The 21,892-nt window shown below is 53.4% G+C and overlaps 1 protein-coding gene across 1 annotated transcript in view; it reads right to left on the bottom strand.

Annotated features, from left to right (window-relative positions):
* The window catches only part of LOC126570874 (uncharacterized), a 149,526-nt gene that overhangs the window by 89,321 nt on the left and 38,313 nt on the right, over nt 1-21,892 (bottom strand). Inside the window, exon 3 of the mRNA XM_050228939.1 lies at nt 11,054-11,109. Within this exon, the coding sequence (XP_050084896.1) occupies nt 11,054-11,109 (56 nt within the window). The remainder of the gene's footprint in view (nt 1-11,053; nt 11,110-21,892) is intronic.

Genomic DNA, 21,892 nt, shown 5'->3' with positions numbered 1-21,892 from the left:
ATTATCGCGTAGGTCACGACCAAATCAAGCCGGAGCCGGATGGTGCCACGGTTTAGACACGAGTTTGTGGCTAATTGCACGGTAAACCGGGGGCAGTGGGGCTAAGGGAACGAAGGGTGGGGGTCATAATCCTCTCAAGCGAACGCAACGTAACGCAAACGCCACAAACTAGGAACACTGTACTGCACAAGCGATGATAATTCATTACCAACATGCCATAACCCTCGGCACGCTGAGGAACGTGAAATGGTGCCCTTCTGCCTGGGCCCGGGGCACCCAGGACCCAGGGTTTCCCCCCGGTGCGATGCGGTGCGCGTAATGGCGGGAGAGCCCTCGATAGAAAATGGTCTAACGGGTTCTAACACACCTTCTTCTAAACGGTTGACGGGCTAAATTGTATTTTAATTCCCGTCTTTGGTGTCTGCGGTCGACAGTTTTGGGCAGAAGATGGTGGACGGGTGTGCGCACATCATCACCGTACTGTTGGTGACTGTTGCTCCTGTCTCTGCTTCTGCTTACCGTTGTTTGGATGCAACAAACGGTACTATAAAAAGGCTAAGGTGACGACACTAATGATCGTTCCAAGGTGCGACACCCGCGATGCAGACATTACCGTTCCCCGGCGGTTGGAACCATCGAGCACTCCGGGGAAGACACTTTGGGAGAAAGGTAATAGCGCACGAGTGCTGTTCCCCCGTTCCATAGATAAACACAAATGTGATGCGCTGAAGCCGGCTGCTTGGCAGCAAGTTGTGCAGAAAATTACTCCCACCGGGACTATAAATGCTTTGTTGGTTTGTTGTTTTATTTGTTTGTTAAATGTGCTTCTTGTGCTGCCACCGGAAGGTCCCTGCTGTTCTTTCCGAGGTGCTAGAAAGATGTCTATAAAACGACATCAACCAGCGTTCCAAGATGCGAATTGGTCGTTATCTGATAACTAGCTGTGGTTGCGTTTTGCATAAACCGAACACAAGGACAAAGAGTACCTTCATCGAATGATGATCCATCGTCCAAACGCACTGTGAATGGGGAATCGAGCGGAAACCGTTTTATAGTCGCGCCCGATCGAGCGTCGCTAGCGGCACCTTCCACACCCGGATTGACAAATGACAGTTCGGTTTAATGTGAACGATATCGTCACAATTTATTGCTTCATTACAGCGATCCACCTCTCTTTGTGGCGCCTACAGAACGAGGAATCGGTGGAGGGGCACAAGTGGCGATGTTCTTTCGCTGCTTTGCACCACCGTGTCGAAGCCGCCATTCTCGTGCGCCATTAAAGTGCCACCGGGTTCTTAATAGATCTTCCAGACAAAGATGATGATGATGATGATGGTGTTGAGGATGACTGCGTGTGAGTGTGGGTCCGGGGAGATGATAATAGTAGTCCATTATGGTGGTGGCTCGCCACTCTGGCAACATTGTCGAAGTCGAGTTCGATCGTTCGATCGATGCTTCCAGGGAATTCTGGGATATTGGATGCCACTTCTCTGCTGTTGCTGCAGCTGCTGCTGTTCTATCACCTGTGGCTCGGCCTCGCACACCGCCCCGATTTCGAATATTAATCGATAAATTACACGCAGAGTCGCAATTCGCACTGCACACCACGGGTGTCACCAGCACCCCCAGGACAGTGATGTATCGCTGGCGCGCAAATGAGACCAAGGGACCGATGCACCAATGCCAGCTGCACGGCGAGATGCCCCAAGGGTTCCACCTTCGCGAATTTGCGAGCGAGACGGCGATCCAGAACGAATCCAACTGCCAGCAGGAGCTGGAGCACCGGAGAGCAGCACCCGGGCCTAACGGTAGTATTCGAATTCGAATTCAATCGATCGTCGGCGTCGACACGCTCGCCATCAGCTCGATCACTTCCCGGCTCCCTCGTCGTCGTCGCTGTCGCCTTTGAGTGGCAAAACTGATTGTCACGCGACTTGATTGATCTACGCTAGAGGCCCGGGGGCAGAACCCTTTCTAGCAAGGTAGCGGATCGGATTGGATCGGGTGCCGGGTGTCGGCTATTGATTGCATTTAATTACGATTCGCTTTCGACATGGTAATTAGCTGATTTCTATCGCCGAGGGGTACAATCGTAAACGTATCGAGAGACTGATACTGTAAATAATGGCGCTTACAATAAGCCCCCCTCGCCCCAAAGGGACCTTCTTTACCACCACCGGGACCGTTACCGCTCGCGCTCGCACCCTTCCCCGGCCGAAAAAAACCGCGCGAGACGAGAAACCGTTGATGAGCCACGACCGCCATCGTGAGGGGCCCTTAATGCAATAAACCTATACCGAGCAGCAGCAGCATCAACGGGCAGGTGCATGGAACCGTATAGAGCAGCGCTCGTATGCAACGGCTCTCTCTCTCTCTCGCATGTGGTTGAATCGATTTTATTGGGGCTGGAACAAGATTTATTATCCCTCTTCACCCGGGGGGACCACGGGGGGATCATTGCATAGAAGCAGCATAGCGTCGCTTCTTCTTAGCGGGAGAATGTCGGAACGTTAAATCGGTTCGTATTCTTCGCATTTGGACATTCTGCCTTAGAAGCTTCAGCAGCGTTCCGTTCCGCCGAGTGCGAGCAGTTTATAATTTCATTCCCTTTTTTGTGTCCCCTTAAGCTGAGACAGAGAGAGAGAGAGAGAGAGCGTGAGAGGGAATTGCAGTGGAATGCGTATTTATTAGGATGTGACTCCCGAGATCTCCCCAAAAATCCCGGGGGCTCCTCTCCGGGGACGTGAGAGCAAACTAAAGCCACATCCAACGCCAGCGCCTCGATTGGCGATTATATGACCGAACGTCAGGTTACTCCGAGTCCGAGGAGGAGGTGCAGAGTGTGCGGGCACCGGGGAACGATGATAAATGGCCGCAACGTAACCTGCGTTCGCGCGCTCCCCAAACACGTAAACCCCCAAAAAGTAAGCCATTTGTTTTGCGGATCCCCCCCCCCCGGACACCGGTGTCCATTGTCCGAGAATTCGCCAGAATTGCCCCTCGTTAAGCGAGAACTGGTTTTTTTTTTCGACGGGAGAAAAGTTTCGTGATGTGTCCGGAATGTGTAACCGGGGGTCAGTCACTGACGCACTGACGGTATCGGAGTTCTTTTTCGGTGTTCTCCGGAGGCACTCTTTCGACGAGAACCTCCCCGAGGTCGAGAAGTCGACAGTCGTGAAGAGACCATGTGCATAATGGAGGATCACTTTGCGTGGCCACATTAACGATCGACAGGGAGTTCCAAGTGGAGGTCGAGAACTGGAAGCCGATGAACACATCATCAAGGTGGAATGGATCATCGCCACCGTAACCGTAGGGGAAAGACGACTACGGGATCCACAAAGTGAGGGGACCTTGGGTATTACTTTAATTAGATCACCCTCGATCGCGGTCTAGGTGATCGCGCCGAGTGCGCCTGAAATTGAAATGATCAAGGATCCTTGGCGGCCGGGCTCAAGACAAAAACGCAATCGCCGTGGCCACAATGATTACCTTCGTTTTGCACCGGAGCCAATGGCCGTTCGTACGAGGCGACTAAACGAATCCTCTTTGAAGTAATGAGCGGCAACCAGCGGGGCTTTGTGCTCCGTCTTCTCAGTAATCTCACCCAATAAGTCCTTGGATATCGGGCATCGAGTTCCGCGCGACCGTAGGAATGCCATCCGTCTGTGGTATCCAGCAGAGTCCCCAGCAGCAGTAGCAACAAAAGCCGCTACGGATGCTCCGATTTAGTTTCTCATCTGCATCGCGTTTACTGTAAGTTGTTCGGTTCGAATGAGAAATGGCATGCCGTTCGGTGGTGCGGATGCAGCTACTGTAGAACTGCAGATGCTCCCAAAGAGCCCAAGGTCAGATTACTTCTGGATGCCCGAGTGGCCAGCAAGAGTATCATTACGCGTAAATATTTGCGTAAGCAGCGCCATGGTGGGCATAGCGATCATTCGAGACTCGCTACCTCGATGAAGAATGGCAAGGGCCTCCTGCTGGTGCTGGCGCTGGTGGCCACTTATACTTCCAGAAAATCCCCAGGTGGGGCGGATAATTGGGAAACCTGAGGGCAGACTATGTCAATTAACCAATTAACTCGTTCGGCATCTCATGGCGGCGCTGGCTTTGAGTGCGAGTGCAATAAATTATCCTAGCTAGAGGGTCCTAGGTTCCACGCAATGCTTCGAATTCATTAGGATGGCATCGTATTGGCGGAAGGCTGTCTCATGCACAGGAACAGGATGGACACAGAATTTCGGACCGGTTATAGCTCACCGCTGGTTACGTATTACGATCTGCTGTCTCGTGTCAGATGGCGATCGAGAGTGAAGTGAAAGTTGGCCAGACGCAAAAAGCGAAGCCCAGACTGGAAGGGCTGCAAAAATGAAAGTGAACGAAGTCCCTAAAGTGCCCCGTGTGGATCCCAAAAGGGTGTAGCGTGAGCGTGAGCTTATGCAAATGAGTTAGGGCTGGGCCGGAGACCATCAATACCAGCGCACAGCGCGGCACCAGATCGCGATTTACGTCAGTTCGCAGCACGGATACGTCGCCTGTGAGGCCACACCGTGACCGATCGATCGATTCGCCTTCGAATTGGCGCAACTTTGCTCAACCTTTGCTGGTCTCTTCCTGCTGGGCCCCGGGGTGGTGTTATCACAGATGGCTAATTGTAGGGTTCACCGCGAAACGGCCGCGCCAGCCTCCACAAACCGGATTACGATGATTACGCGCCGTACGGAAATGGGAATTTGGAAGTAGCTCCAACCGGTAGCCGTGGCAGCGATCGTGGGGAAACAAAATAATAAATATCCCCCCGCCAACCGCCGAAAAACGTTCCGTGGGTCCGATAACATCAATATCGGGAGATTTGGGTCTAGCTTTACCGTCCGCCAAGCGGTGCGGCCGCCAATACCATGTCCGTGCCACATTTGGCGCCCTCGAGCCTCGGACTGGTGCTGCTGCTGCTGCTGCTCCACCTCTAACAAATATCAATTAACACCTGAAATTATTCAATTTTCTATCTCGCCGACTCGCCGGCGATAGTGACGCCGCACCGTGGCCACGCACAGTTTCGAGATCGCGAAATCCGTGGCCGTATCGCGATCATCGCGTTCCGGAGGGCAGCTCCCCTTTCCCCGTGGGCTTCAATTGATCCGCAGCTTTCCATCAAGCCGCGGCTCGTTGCCCTGGGTGTGTGCGCACCAGAGAGGCTTCCAGATCTTCGAGCGAAGGAAATTGAAAATTACTCGAAAAGTTCATCATCAGGCAGCGGCCGCAGCGGCAGCGGCGAGTTGGGGAAGTGATAGAGAGGAAAGGGAGGCAGGACAGAAAGGGAAGGGGGGGCCGGTTGGAAACAATGTGGCGTTTGCTTTTCGTCTGCGCGTCCCTGCTCCGGTCAATATTCTTTGCTCTTCGTTGGTTGTACCTCTCGTGCCACCGCGCGCGCTTTTCGCGTTCTTTCTCCGGGCCTGCTCCACGCCACGCCACGCCACGCGGATCGTGCTCTGCGCGCGAGTCCGCGAGGTTCAATGTACCACAGAATCCACACCTTTTTCTGCCTCCTCTTGTTCTGCTTCTCTGCCTCCTCTTCGTGTTCTTCTTCTTTGTGATCTTTTCCACTTCTCTAGAACTTCTTCACCGTGGCCGTTGCTACCTCGGTGAACCTCTTTTGCTTCGTTTCACCCTCCTTCGACCACGATCAGCGGCTCCACTCGACGGCACGGCATACCTGGTGCTTTCGCCGTCACTTCCCTTAGCCCTGCCCCCTCCGACGTCGCTTGTTTACTTGCGTCTCGCGGACATTAACCGGGAGAAATAGTTATTAACTAATGATTAGAAGAGAACACTGATCTCCTTTGGGGTGTGGAATGGAGAACGAGGGGGGGGGGGGCAGCTCGGCTCAGCATTACGCGATCAAACGCGCGAACCGATGAGCTGCTGCCACCCTAGAATGGAACTAATCTGAAGCGCTGTGCTGGTGATGGTGGGCGCGGACTACCCCCGGGAGTGGAGGTTGATCCTCTTGCGGCCCAGAACAATCATCCTGAGTCACTCCGCGGACCGCGAACTAATGCGCCGTGTCGTCCAAATTTAATACGATCCAAGGTGTGGTGTTTGAATCAGGGCGCGTCCTGGGTCGCTGCCAGATCGTGGACCACAACGGCAGGACGTCTACGCGCCATGGAGCTCATTGACATTCCAGCGGCCGCCGTAGTCGTAGTCGCAGTCGTCCTCTTCGTCTCTCTCTCTCTCAAGTGCTAGTCACCGCTTTAAATTGCCCTGGATAATACACTGATTAGGGAATTACGAAGATAAATTCTTCTCGCGATCGTCGCGTCCTATCGTTGTCTTGCGTTGCCTTTGCTCGCTATCTCCGACCACGTCCGATGGTCCACGACGACCTAACGGTTTAATCCGGGAGCGAAAGATTTAATTTAATAAGCGCCTCGTACACGTCCGTGGTGCTTCGGTAGCTGACCGAGGATTAGGTGTCTCGCGACCGCAACGACGTGAACACACACTCCAGTGGCACTCCAGCGCGTAACGAACTGGTCCGAAACTGATGGCGGATGGAATGCAACTCCCGGTAGCCCGGATTCGTTATTAATTGAGGATTAAGAGTGGGTGCCATGTGTGTCTCATTAACGCACCATCATTCATCGTCGATTCTTCGATTCAGACGATCATTCATCATGCTCTTTTTTAACCGAGAACCGATTTTTGGAGCTACAACAGACAAGACACCGTGCACCGTGGATTGATGATGGAATCGCTCGTTCGCTCCGGAAACTCGTTTCGAATGCAAACACGAACCGAACGCCAATCCCAGATGCATCCTGGGTGGATGTGGATGATGGCGGCGGTATATTCCCTGACCTAGATCGACCGACCGATCCACAGCAATCGCACACAAACACGCACACAGCCCCCCCGAGAGAGTGTTCCAGCCCCGGTCGTGTAATGGTCGCACCATCCGGATCCGCACCGAACCCCTCGGCGAGCGCTTGTTTGTTCGCTCGCAAAACTTACAGCCACGCCACGCCAGGAGAAAATAGTCATTGCGCGGGACCGGTTTTGTCCGCTTTCTTCGAAATTGTTCGCAGTCGGTTGACCGGTTTTGGTCCTCCGTAATACCGCAACTCCGCTGGAATGGCGCAAGAAGCGTCTCGCGCGTGTACGTGTGGTTGTCTGCAGCCCACGCCATCGCGCACCTAACGGGAGACAGATGGACCAAGGGACGTATCCTCGGTCGGACCCACCAAACGGTCGTGGCAACATGATGACATTTGGCTTGTTCCATGTTCCAAGCCGCCGGGGAAGCCCAAGCCACGTCTTGTCTGGTCTTGTCTGTGCGCCGTGAGGTGCATGCTAGCGTGCTGGCCTAGATCCATCGGTCCAGGAGCGTGCAGACCGACGCCAAGAACTGAACCCCGGGTGACGCTCGTGGCGTAAGGTGCGGACGCGACGGAAAAAAACAGTTATTCTTTCCCCTTCCGCGGATCATCAGCCTCGGTACCGCTCGGTGCTTGTTAAGGGGGACCAAGCTGGTTCCGAGGCCGTAATCCATGGACTCCACGTCCACCACCATCGATCGATCTGGTGATGCGTCGTCTTCTGCCTGCCGGGGGGGGCAACCGATGCGCTGCATTTCAGCAGGTCGCACGGTAGCGGGTGTCCAGGTTATCCAGGCTACTACTGCGGCAAGCGTATGCAACATTCGAACCCCTTTCGAAGAGCGTCATCATCCGGCCTAATGGGCCCCCGAGGAGGTGGGAGGTAAGCCAGTCGGCCCCGATCGTTACGCTAATGACACAGTTTTCCGAAGACGAATGTGTTCTGTATGCAGTCGCCGGACGCTTGCCCGGAGTGCCGATCAAATGAGGACAGACTGTTGGCTGTGGCATGATCCACGATAAGTTCTGGCAGGATTCCTGCCAGGTTCTCAACCCCTGGCTGCTGACTATCGGGAACGGAACGTAGCGTGCAACAGGATTTGCTCACTTGTTTGTGTTCTGACTGCCGGATATGGTTATAGGTAAGAGATCGTTCCCGAAAGACTAGTACTAGGCTGGCCATTACGAGGCTAACTGGTTTTGCCGTGCCTCATTGCATCCATGCTGGCCAGCCTGTTGATTGAACAGTGATACCAGAGCGCGCGCACAGTGATGGAGCGGAAAAACGGAAATTAAACTACGGATCTTCGCGCGAACGAATCGGATTGCCCGGACCGTGTGGCGTTTTGTTGGCTGTGTGTTAATGGCACTCTTTTCAATCATAAATATGTGCGCATAAACTATCGCGAGCGTAATTGCGAGGTGCGTACAGCGTTCGCAGTGCATTTCGCTTAAGACCGCCTCAATCGACGCAAGAGCCATAAGAGCTTCATCAACATCCCAGTTCGTTTGATGGGGGGAGATTTCCGGAATGCAATGTTCTCTTCGCACTCTCCAAGGTTTGCCAATCCGGTGATCCTCTTGTAACGATCGACCTTGAGCCGATCGTCGGTGAACTCCGTCAGTGGCCACCATCTTCATCTCCTTCGTTCTGCTCCTGCGGTCGCATCGTGGTATAAAGTTGCCGCAATATCCCGTGGTCCGTCCTCCTCGTTGGTCGGTTGGTGATGATTGACCACGGGGTTTGGTCCCGGCGAGGGGCAGTGTTAATGGTGAAATCGACAAAAAAGTAAGTAAATACCACAAACCGACATAGCGCTGATCGCCGATCGGTGGTTTCGGTAAGGCAACTCGATCACGAACCCGGAGTCCGTGAAGTGCAGCAAAAGGTGATACTCATCAATTGCCAGCTTGCTGCTGCTGCTGCTGCTTGTGGTGCTGCTTGTGGTGCTGCTACTACTCGTGATCATCTAGGTATCGTGGCAAACAGGGCAGACACACACCGTTTTCCGTTGTCGTGGCGTAAGATCATGCACCTTACCGGTCGTCACGGCCCTTAGCGACCCAACACCATCACCGGCTCTTCGGGTTCTTGCTAATGATTCAACCTTTTTGCGACACTTCAGGCCAGGTCCGAGCGTCGTCCGAGGTCCGGTGGCCATGTCCGAGCGTCCGAGATGGTGGGCCACTCGCCGCACCAATCGGATCCACAATCGGTGTGATCTACGTGTTCAACAAACCGAGCTGACATCTGAACTTGCCGTTTGTTCCTACGACTTGCTGGTTCACGAACGGTGAACTGATGCAGCAGACCATGCACCCGGTATGTGGCCGTATACATGATGATTCAATTGCAGTCCGCGTAAAAAGCACCCCTACCACCCCTTGATCCAACCCCCAGAAATCATCAATAAAAGGTGGAAATTGTTTTCCAATTATTATGGTCCGTGATCGTTAGCACCGAGTAGACGACGGTGAGGATCGTATTGGCGTGGCGTGGCACGGCGTGGCCTGGCGATGCACAGACCACAGGGCTTATCTTGCGATCGTTTTCCCATCGATCGTCTCCTGCCTCGCCTCGCCTGTTTTCTCGGTCTCGGACAATTATCCTGCAATGGTGCATCGGTGATTTGTTCGGTTCGGATCCATATCCACACCGCGCCGCAACCGACATCACGGACACCACGCACAATCCCCGGAGATCGTAGGACGAGAACGAGAACAAGACAAGAAGTGATTGCGAGAAGCAGCCCCAGCCCCGGCAGCTTGCAAATGAAATACTTCTTTCCACACATTCGTCCCAACAATAAAATTCCAATTTAGCATATCACCATGGCTCACCTCGGTTATGGTCCTCCTCGAGGGGACCACAGAGCTCCCCGTGGTGCAGCTCCAGGCGCATCTCGTTAGTAGACGGATGGCACGCGGACCTGGGGCACATGGTGCGGGGATTCTGGCCACTAATTACGGAAACGTATGTGTGTGGCAGTCCGCACGCAATCCAAATCGAAAAAGGGGAGATGCAGCACCACGATGCGATGCGCTGCGGTGCTGAAGGTAAGTGATACGCGCGTGCGCACGTTCCCGTACACGGTGTATGGTTGCTCGTTTTGGTTGTCCACGGAACCACCACCCTCGCCCACCGGTTCCAGGTTAGCTCCTGTTTAATCATTTACTTCGCAATCCACATGGCCATGCCCCTGGATTCTGGTTTCCGGGGGGTTTCCGACCGTTCGTCCGTCCGGCCGCTGATTTAATTACGCCCCGGCCGGGAATGCTGTCTCATCAGGCGGCCAAGGGACGGTACGCACCAGCAGCAGCACCCCGAGGAGAAGCATCCCGAGTAATCAGTGGAACAATGTGCCTGACTTGGGGTTCCTTCTCTGGTTGGCGTTGTGTGATTTAGTGTATTTGAAAATGAGTACAAGGATGACTAATGGTGGCTCTGTAGGCTTATGAAGTAAAATGCTAGGCGCATAATGACGATTGAGTGCGTATATCATAGACACACAACATCTGGCACAAATGTTTGCCCCAGGAACGCCAGTCGAAGGCATCATTCTATTGCTGGTTTCTTTAGCATACCAGAAATGCAAAATGAAAGCAGTCGACATCAGCAACAGTCGTTAGTCGTTGTGACTTTAATGTGAAAATTGTGATGGTGAATTTTTATTACATTCTCATGCAAGGTTCTCAGGATAAAGATTTGAGGTCATGAATATTCGTACAAAAAGATTAATCTCTTCTCGCTCAAAGTTTCAGAGACGCTTCTAGACCATGCGAATGATTCAGAATGTCGTCCAACGTGTAGCTAAGTGTTTAAAAATTCAATGGAAAATGTTTTGAAAATGGAAAAATTAACGTTCTCTTTAAATACCCCTTACTATAAACGCCCACAAGTTCAGTTTTCATCTTAAACTCCTCAAGGATGGAGTTTGAAATGATTTAAACGAGTTAATTAACATCACATGACAAGTGATACAGCGTTCTCTAACGCTCTCGCTCATCTACTCCACCGAGCGTTGATGACTTAATAGTCTATCGAGATGACATGACATCATGTGTGCGGTAGCCATCGAGATGAGAATTACAGAGACAGGTTTATCCCAAAGGTGAAGTACCAGCGGTTAGTTAATGGATGTCCGGATGTTACATTCAATCGTCGTACTTACCGTTCGAAAGAGCAGTATTATCCACACCACTAGTGGCAAAAATATTTTCATTTTTGCTGCAACGAGAAGAAAGAAAAGAATACGTATTAAGTCATTTGCCGGAATTGAATGCACTGGTGCATCAGCGTGGTGTAGTGTGAAGATCAAAGATCGCGTTGGTGTGTGTGTTTTTTTTTGCGCCAAATTCACCAAATGCCAAGATTGCTTCTCGCGTCGCTACCGTTCACTCCGATGCAGCACTGTGAACTCCCCCCTTTTTTTACTGTTATAACTCCACTCCTTTCTCCACCCCGTTTTGCTGTGCCTGCAGCACAGTGCACCCTGCACCCTCTGCTTGATGGAAGTTATCATCGACGCCCATCGGCTTGACGTCGCATGAAGTAGCGCATCAGCAACCATCATCCGACCGCGTTAGGGGCCAGATCGTAGGAACCGGGTTCGCCTCTTCCGGAGCAATGTGGTCCCAGTCGTCGTCATCAAGGGGCTTGCGTGACTTGGCCATTACCGGTAGAGTGCCCGCAAGCAAACCGTCCAACCGACCGAGGGACAAAACGCTTCCCCGCAATCTCTTCTCGCTCTTTCTCGGTGAACTGCGACTGCAGGCAGGCCATGTCCAAATGGCATTGCCATGGCAACACACACAGACACACGTAATGATGCACTGGGAAAGTGCCGAGTGCCATTTCCAGTGCTCCTCGTTCCTTATTCTGCTCGCATGAACGTAAAACCTTGAAACCGCCATTTCGCTCATCTCGTGCCGGTGCTCGGTGGACTGGTGTGGTGGCTCGCTGCTGTCGTTTGCTGCTGCTGCTGCTGCCACACACTTGCCTTATCGACGGTACGGAATCGGTACGGACCGATTTTGCATAATAATAGCTCCCGCACTGACCGCTAAGGGTGCCAAATCTGACCAACCGTGTGTGTCTACGTGGCCGTGACTTATGCAATCCGCGATCAGCACTTGACAGATCTGTGCCAGCCACTGTTGTGCCTTTTGGGCGTAAGTGCGAGTAGCCACCGTTAGGACCACCTTCTGCCACATATCGTACACCTTCGCTAGCTGAACGCGCATTGTGGTCAGTCGACGGTCAGTCCGTTTCACAACATCGTGCGCTTCGAGCGCAAACAATACGACAGACACGCTAAACGGATATGTCACTACAACACAGTGGACTGTGGCCACTACCCTGACTTACGGTACGGATGCTACAGCATCTTCGCCCGGAGATGCCCCGATTGTGATGAATCGCCATTGTTGTTGTGTATGGTTATTGCATCAACAACCCGGTCCAGAGTGTGCGTAGTGTAGACGACGCGAAACTTGCTCAAGACGAGCTAACCAGCTATTAACCACGCGATGAGAGAGCGTACGCTAGAGCGGATGATCTATGCGGACGTCTTCGGCCAACCCGTAGCCAAAGCGTGCACTTTCACATTCCTGGAATGCTCGCTAGGGAGTTGCAGGAGTTGTGCGTTCGTTAACCCTTCCTGTGACGCGGATAGGAGACGCTCCCACAACTTCCCAGGGGTCATAACTGCTTCTCCTGGAGCCATCTTCTCCTCAACTCCGCGTAGTAATAGCACGATAGTAATGATGTATGTAAAATACAAACTCTCCCATTACTCCCGTCGTGGGTGAGAGAGGAGAGGGTCCAGTGCTCATCATTCGTCGTCGATCGTCGATTCCGTCCGATGTGCCGGCCGGTGCGGTCGATGTCCAAAAGGGCCCCGAGAGCGAATGCGAATCCATATTTATGACTATCGAAACAATGAATTCCCCATCGCTTGTTAGCACAAGCATCGAATCGATCACTGATTTATGACTGCCAAGGAAAAACCAAGGCTCCGTTCCAAACGACGAGCGCACGATCAATAACTGATGTCGGTTCGCAGGCGACAGAAGCAACAGATGCTCCGGATCCGGTCTGGTTCGGCCGGGCAGGAATCAACTGGTCACGGCGGTGTGTAGTAACCGCTTGTGATAAGCTTGTGAACAACCGACATTACGGCCAGCTAGGGGTCCCTTTTTCTCGATGTCTCCCCGGGGCCAAATCCTATTAGCATACAATCCAAACAACTTTACGCACACCTTCCACGCACGACCACTAGGGAGAGAAAGAGAGTACAAGAAGGACAGCAGGGACATGATTTATGGGCGCAATGCCTTAATTATCGTCTGTCGCGTACGAGTCGCGAAGGTCTTTGAAACAATATTGCCAATAATCGCGAATCGCGAAAGCCATTCAATTATGGCGGCCGCTGTCGGGATGCACCGGGATGTCTGGACAACAACGCATCATCATCATCATCATCACCGCCGCCGTTCGATCGGAACCACAAACACAGGCACGCACGTCGTGTGCGCAATTGTCGAAGATTTATTGAAACTCTTGTGTACCGTGCACATCCCTGCCCTGCCCTGTCCTGTGTTGTGATACAGGAACGGTATGGCAACGATGCGTGCCCTTAGAAGACTCAGACCGTCCGTGCGAAGATCGTTACCCTCGGCTCAGTTCGACTCCAGCTTGGTTCGTCAGGTGGTCAGGTGGGTGCCGGCCATGTAAGGAGCATGCCAACCACCATCACCATTCCGAGAACACCCGCAAGGGAGTGAACCCCGTGCCGCGATCGGCCAAGGCCTTGGCACCGAACCTCGATGGTGGTGGTCCACACTCGATCGCTCGTTCGCTCGCTCGCTCGCTCGCTCTGGTGCTGATGGAATTAAATTAAGCCGTGTAAAATTCATTCCCCAACCAAAACTGATCGCGGATCCAGGCGGCAATTTATTATGCTCCCACTACAACAAACCGGCAGCAGCAGCAGCATCCGGGAATGCCGCGGTTCGGGAGGGCCCCGGGGGCGACTCTGGAATCTGGTTCGACACGAGCGTGCCCATTTTTGGGCGACGGGGGCAGGGAGCGAATGGCAGCGGTGGCCACGGACCACGCTCGGTGTCGATCGCGCTCTTACAGCGAAACGGATTCCCTCGTACTACGCGGTAGGTCGCTCGCTGGTGCGCTCTGCTTTGCTTTACGTTCCGGGCGGGCGTAGAATTAGCGATTTGTCCGCGAAAACCGCGGACGACCTCTCTCTCTCCCTCTCATTCTCGGGTGCGAAACGCAAAAAGTAAGAAGCAGTAGAAGGCTGCTTCATTAGAAAGGTCCCCAGGATGTCATTGTGCGATTACGCGATCAATTTTCACGATCAACTCGATCCGGACATCGCGATCGAACTCCAGGCAACGCCTGTGGTCTCGTGGCCATGCCAAACACCGCGCGATCCTGCAAGCAGGCGATCCATAACAGACAGAAAATGAAACTCCGCACTGGAAAGGAACGCACGCACGCACTCCCTTGGTAACACAATTAAGAGGCCCGGCCAGCCATCTTGGTCCCAGAGTTTCCTGTGGGCGTGCGAGCCATAATTCATCGCCACAGAGAGCACGCACTCAGTATCGGGGCCCGGGGGACGAGCGCAATCAATGATACCTCTACTCTCGCTCCCTCTCAGCTTCGAGCTAGATAAGAGGCGCGATAGTAGAAGTTATGATCCCCTGGAGGGAATGGAACTCGGTACCACCCTACGAAGCTAGCGTCACCTAGGCCAGGCTACTGTACTGCGCCCGAAAGAAACACATAAGAGGATACGCACGGGGTTTGTGCCTTTGGGGAGTTCATTGTGTGAAAAAGGCGTACATGCTGGATGTCAGAATCGCGCCAACTCCGATCCGGTCGATTCTTCTTGGCCATCTACGTCCCAAAGTCCTCGAAGTTCTCACATTCTTCAATCGAGGTATAGCTTAATCCAGAACATCTCATTACCCAATCCCAGAACACTCACCAAACATGTTTGCGAATCCATTCGCACATCGACCTTCTCTCGAGAATGTCCGCGACAGAACCTACGTCGAGTGGAAAACAGGAATGCCCCTCCCCGATCAGGTTGCGCTTTTTTAATCCTGCTTTGTAAGAATTTTAATTGTCACAGCGAATGTGTGCGTCGATCAGGCTCGTGTTGATGGATTGGAATCGCGTTTTATGTGGACATTTGAGGCACATAAACAACGCGCCAGCGCGCGCCCCAACGAGCGCGCTCACTTGCTCGCCACTACATAAACATGCTCCGAACGACCCAAACACCGGTAGCACATTATCACTAGCACCCGGGTGCATGCTTACAATTCCTGCTGCCATGTTAATCATGGCCAACACACCTTCCACACCTTCGCGCACGCACGGACGCACACGGACCGCGGAGACAACGGCGAACGATCTACGAAGAGGAAAGAAGCGTGGCAGTTGACGTGGACCGAGGGCAGCCATCATCGTCTTAAAAAGGGGCCCTCAGCTCTCAGTCTCTCTCTTCTTCTAGGCAGTGAATTCGCAACAGCGAACAACGAGTCACCGGCTGTCGATCGTCGCTCAAACCGGAGTCGCGAGTCGATCGATCGATCCATCGAGACCACTTTTAAGGCCGTCTCCGTTCCGAGTCGTCAGGATCGGGATCGAGTGACGGTTCGGTATCTGTTTGACTCCGTTCTAGCCTCGCTTTGCCGTTCTCGTTATGATTTCGTTTCCTTCGTGCTGTCACGTTGGCAGCCCTGTAGCACCCAGGTTGTGGTTCAAGTTTCTGATGGAAGCAGGTTCTCCCAACGAACACGAACACGGACCGCAAAGCGCCTTTTGATGATTGATCTTCTTCGTCGTTGGTGCTGAATACAAACCGCACCACAATCTGCACTCATCCTCATCCTCATCAATTAGTGAAATGAATAATTCTTGCAGCTTATTTCACCATCATAAGAAATCTTGACCATCATATCGGGAATCGCATTTGCCTTCATCAGCATTGTGGCGAGCTGACAACTTCATTCCGCCGCCACCGTGCTACACTATCAGCGGAACGATCGTAAATCGTGTTGCCGATTGCCGTTGATTACGCCCGATATGTGAATCGGTGGGAGTGGGGGGAATGGAGTTTAGACACTAAAGATTAGAAGTCATTCACCTTCACGGTCACGGCGCAACCGAGTCCGGAGTGGGCTCTTAGAAAGTCCGCCAGCGAGTACACGATCGAGGAATTCTAATGTAATGCCCTGGACCCCTGGCGTTGGTTTATGGTAATGCCGCTTGACAAACATCGTTACAAGGGCGCAACGACCCTCTCTCTCTCTCTCTCTCTTTCTCTCTAGACCAACCCCCGGGGAGGCCTCGTTCGCTGACGAGACACTCTCTCGCTGTGGCCACTGGGAAGACCTGGGCCTGGGCTTTGGCGCGCAATGACGATGGCAATGTTACCTGTCGTACATATTCGTGACAGAAATAAAATTGCAATAAAAACTCCAACTCCAACCAGGTTGGTTGTTCTGCAACAGCTCCCACCATCTTTCAGGCATTCCCTGTCCCGCAGGACGGCGGCGTGTCGCCTCTGGATTTCTTTTATTACCGTTTGGTGCTTTGGTTGGTGGCTGATGCTTCTGCTGCTGCTTCTTTTTTTTTGCCACAGCGCAACCAACGAGCAAAGAGAGCGACCACCATTGTTTCATGGCCATGATGATGCCACGAGCAAGCCGCCTGATCTACATACTTACTACCGAGCTCTCCATGCCGAGCACCGATTAATTAGCATCAATTCATTTAACCTTTTTTATTTGCACAAAACGGCATCCATCGTCACCAGTACCACGGGCGTGGCTGGCAGGCGGTGGCGGAACGAAGGATTCACAAATTACAAGCCAAAGAAGGTGCTTAGCCTGGGTGATCCTGTCAGTTACGCCCCAAGAGCAGTTGCCTGGTCGCCTAGCAACGGCACCTGCAACCAGCAGCGGCACAGTAATCTCCCAGGATGCTCCGAGAGACGAAAGAGATCAGAATGTTTCATCAGAAGCCGCCCTAATCACGGTGCGGCCATCAACGTCAATGGCCAATAGGAATTCCGACAGACCTTCCCCTAGGGAAGGGGGGAGGGGGGGGGGTATTGTATTCCCAACTCTCAGAACGATCGAGCGACGCGACTTCTTCGAGACCAGGATCTTGACTCATTGATAAGGTCTTCGCACTGGTCGGCCGTTTCCTTCACGGAGCCTCGCTGCACATCAATCATTCACTGGCCGAAAATACGTTCGGAGCGCTAACGATCGGCCTGGGTTCCTCGAAAGATCCAACGCATTCATGGTGCGTCCTCCTGTAAGAACCTTTTACTAGAAGCTCCGAGAGGTCTCTTCAAGCGAGGTCATAAATTACAAACTATTTGACACCTTTTTTTCACTCTCCCCCCCCCCCGAAAAATGTAGTAAGGATCGAAAGGTCACTCTACCGAGGTTGTTCTACCCTTTTTTTTTGGGTTTGTTTGTTTGCTTCTCCTTCTATTCGCTTCCAAACACGCTCTCTTCATGGTTGACTTCCGCTCCGAGGGCGAGCGGTGAAGCGTTTAACAAGAACAACTATCCTGGGACCTCGGGAGTGAGGATCAGATTTCAGAGAATAGCTGCTCGTGCCTATGTCTGTGTCTGTGTGAAGTCCTGCTGTGGTGTACCTGTTGCGCACAGTCAGGCTACCGTGGCTGCTACCATGGCGCTCGCTCTACCGCCTTCGCCGTGTGCCATAAATCACGAGCCTATTTTACGGATCTCCGGCACTGGCCTCTCCTTGGAACTGGATCATATTTCCCTTTACCACCTGGGCACTTTCAGGAGCCAGTCCACGACGACCGATCGAGCTCAGGCTGTGGCGGAGACGAGGTGTTAAAAGGGTGACTGCGCCTTCGCCTTCTAACCTGCTGTGCCCATCATCATCATCAGCGTGGTCCGGTCTTTCTTCGGCCGCAAAGTGCGCACCGAGAGAGCCAGCCTAATGGTCACCGAGTGGTTGAGTGGGTGATAAGTACGGTAATGATTCACGGTCGATTGACTGACCACCGACGCGACCTTCACGCTTCGCCGCGATCAGGAAACGATGGCTCGGCCCATCTGGCGATGTGTCAACGTGTCTGCAAACGGTCGGACTGCATCGAGGGAAGCTTTTGTTTAAGAAGTTTTCCGCCCTGAGCTGGTCGTGTTGGCCGTAAAGACATAGACAACAAACATTGACAGCAAATCGCAGCTGTAAAGACGGTCCACTATCGGGTAAACAGCGTCTGGAGAACTGTGTCTGGACGGATGGACCAGACGGAGTCTATTGATTTTGCGCTGCCCGATCGAACCGTCACGGTTGAGCGGCTTATGTACCTCGCAGAACGCGCGCGCGCGCGCAGAGATAATTGATAGTCGAAGGTCGTTGGCGAGGTGGCAGGCCGGCGCACGTTGACGCACCTTGTCGCACGGATTGGCGCGGACTCTCTTCATTAATTCCACACTCGTCGCAACGTGGGATATTCCCTTCTCGTCGAATTCCTTGTTGGTCCGTGGGGACCTGATTACGAGGACAGCTCTATCTTGTGGCCAGCCAGCGACTGGCACCTCGGTCGAGTCCCGCAAGTTGCCGTAAGCTCATTGGAATGCTCTGTTGGACGTTGTTTGATGGTCTCTCGCTCGTTCGGTCTCGCTCTGGACGATCCTTTCTTGTGTTTTAATCGGGATCGATGTCATGTTCTTTAGATCGCCAGTCGCCGCAAGGGTACAATAGCGTTCTGGGCGCTGGTTGGCGTCGTTCGCATTTGGAAGGGGAGTTTAGGGGAGATTAGTGTCCATCCGTCCCGTAGCCGAGTGGCCAGTAGTCGAAACCGTGTGTCAGATAAGAAAAAAAGATGACAGATTAATTTACTCTCCTTTGATGTTCGAGAGGGCGCGACGCAGACGTGGCGTCACACTCCGGGCCGTCCTGATCCGTCCTGGGCTGGGCTGGGATCGAAAGACAAATTGAGTTAAGGAGCCACATGTGGCGCACACATTGGTGGTTATCAATCTTCTATCCCCCCCCCCCCCCTTCCTTCACACGTCCAGCCCATCTTTTCGACTCTTTGAAATGTCAAAATTCATTTCTCCTGTCCTCAATCTAGTGGCCACAGAACCTCTGGCACTGGCATTTCGTTCCGGGGAAGCTGGTCCTCCCCGCCGTCTCCATAACAACAAGATGTCGGAGTCAAAACGGGAGTTTTGAGGTCGAACGCAACGCATTTTCAACCCAATCCCGTTACATTATTGTTCTGCTGTTGTGCGTTCCGTCGCCGGTCTCGGGGTGTGCAGCCCACTGTACCACCATCCCACCGACCACCACCACCTTGCCTTTTATTTGTCTGGCTCAGTTCGGAGCTTTTGTTTCGAAAATTTATTGCTTTTTCGGTTTGCTCCAGCTCCGTCGAAATCTCGGACATCTTGTCCCTCGTGTCGTCCACGGATATCGGTATCAGATCCTCTCCCGACACCACCCCGGTCGACTCGACTCTCGGCTCGGTGTATCTGGTATCTCGGTGGGTTCTCGGGGGTCCAAGAAGTTGGACCTTCTTGGTCCACCTGTTTATGATTCGCGGTATACGCGCCACGGCTCATTAGTTTGGTGTCTCTTTCGCCGCCACGCCACGAATAGAGGCATCATATGTCATCGGAATTCGGACTCCGGGCCATCCTTCTCTTCTTGGACAGTTTCCGCTCCCCGGGAGACCGCAGCAGCCACTAGAGTGGCCACACTCCAACTTGACACCTTGACGGACTGGAGGCGGCGTACGAACAAAATCGTAAAACCACAAACCTCCCCCCTTCGCGCCCAAGGTCAGCGAACTTTCGAAGTGAGCTCCGAAACCGGTGCTCCAGACGAGGCGACGAAGTTGGCCATTTTCTTCTCTCGCTGCAGGTTGACAAAACAAGCGAGGCGTCGGTTCAGTGGGCTCGCCGTCGTACCGAGATTGCCCAACGCGATAGCGGCGCACTCCTCGTTCGATCATCGATGGAGAAAAGTGACGATTCACCATCAGCGCAATGGCCACGAGTCTATTCTTAGACCTGGCGCACTGGCGCACAGGTCCCCGATGCAACGAAGCAAACTGCGCGATCCCGGTGAGTCGCCGGATGATTACACGTATTGCATCATATTCTGTGGGCTGTCGCTGGTCCATCCAGACAAGATGGCCATTGGCACACAGACCCCCTACACCAACACCGACACGGACACGGAGCAGCGTAACAATGCCGTTCCGTTTGCGGTTCGCGCCCGGATGGTTCGTTCGAACGATCGTCATCATCGGAATGGTGTATGATCGAATGGCGTTCGAAGGGGGGGGGGGGGGGGGGCCAGAGGGCACACAGAGGGTTCCGTGGAGGTCAGGGTCCCCCGTGGGCACACTTGGCGTGGGGTTGTTGTCGTTTTGGTTCGTTATTTTCGATGTTTTGCTCTCGCCGGTCGCGTGTTCGGTTCCGTTCTGTTCTGTGTGTTCCTCTGGATCGCCGGATTGCCAATGCACCGTTGCATCACTAGTTGTTGTGTGTCGTGATGCACGTATCGCTTCAAACATTCCAAGATGCCTTCAGAAGAATCCCCGTTAATCCTGCGCCAAGGGGGGGGCGGCTCATGATGTATGGGAACGGTCCATGCTCGTGAAGCTCATCATTTTCAGATTAGATCAGCAAAAGTGGCCACACCGGACCTCCGTCTCTCCTCCATCTGTCTGTCTTGTAATTTTCCTTTTATCAGACCAAGCGCTGCAACTGCTTCTGGCCAGAGCATCGGGTTTGTCATTGCAACAGCGAACGTGAGCGCGCGCGAGGGCGTGCGAAGGAGTACGATCGGAGGCAATTTGTCACGAGACAAGGAAGGCCCGGTGTATTGTTGCCCGGTGCCACCGCGCACCGGTTCGTAACGGTGCATTCCGGCGCTCGATCTGTCCAGTCAGAGCAGAGCAGTGAAGTCCTCCCGGGGGTACGAAACTGGAGCGTGTGCTGAAGCAAAACAATAAACGCCCAGCCGGAGTGACGGAGCAGATTTCCAACAGCCAACCAGGAAGCGTCGAGCGATCGCTCCTTGGTTCATCTTCGCATACGGTACACACCGAGGAAGGGCAAGATGAGGAAGGAGAAGGATGCTGCTGCACGATCACACGACTCGTCAGAAGACGAAGAAGATCGGTGGCTAGATCGGGAGTAGTAACGAGCTAGCCCAGTAGCTTCACTCCCCCGCCCCTGTGCCTTTTTGTCATTCAAAAGAGCCTCCTCCCTCGTCCGCCCTAGTTTTGCGTATCTTGATGTGTCCATCGACCATTACCAGTGCTCACCGGGCGCTCGCTCCATCGTTTAGCTGGAAATCGGTCCGATTTGAGGCTTCCACCTTCAGCAGGACTCTGGCGACGTAGAAGCAGAACTTGGAACCGAGGGCAGTTCTCGGTGATGACCCGCGAGCAACATAATGATTACAATAAAACAACCATGACGACGATCGCGCTCGGGTTGCGCACCGCTGGTGATCCCCGGCTTGATCGTGATCTGTCGACTTCAACTGCCAGGCGCAGCGACCTCCCGGACCTGAACCTGGACCTGAACCTGGACTAGCCGAGCTGGCCGCGACCTCACCTCGATCGAGGGGAAGGGGAACATCGAACGAACTAATTTATATAATTACGTTGCGCTTCGATTCGCGAGAAGCGCTCTCTGGCGCTCACTGGCGCGCTCCGGTTTGTGATCTTTCATTTCAATTTGTGGCCACAAAGCGGTCTGTGCAAGACAGCCCAGAACAACCCGGTGTGTCTGTGTGTTGGTGCGTGATCATTCTCACTGATACTGGCGCCCCGTCGTCGTCGTCGTCGTCGACCGATAGTTCCGTAGAGCCAAGTTCGAGACGGATTTGCGCTACATTCGTGCCGGAACGCCTTCACCAGGGCTCTAACGGGACCACGGGAACCGGCCCCACGGGAACG

Source organism: Anopheles aquasalis, chromosome 2 (assembly GCF_943734665.1).
Source record: "Anopheles aquasalis chromosome 2, idAnoAquaMG_Q_19, whole genome shotgun sequence".
NCBI lineage: Eukaryota > Metazoa > Arthropoda > Insecta > Diptera > Culicidae > Anopheles > Anopheles aquasalis.
This window is presented reverse-complemented; position numbering and strand designations above follow the sequence as displayed.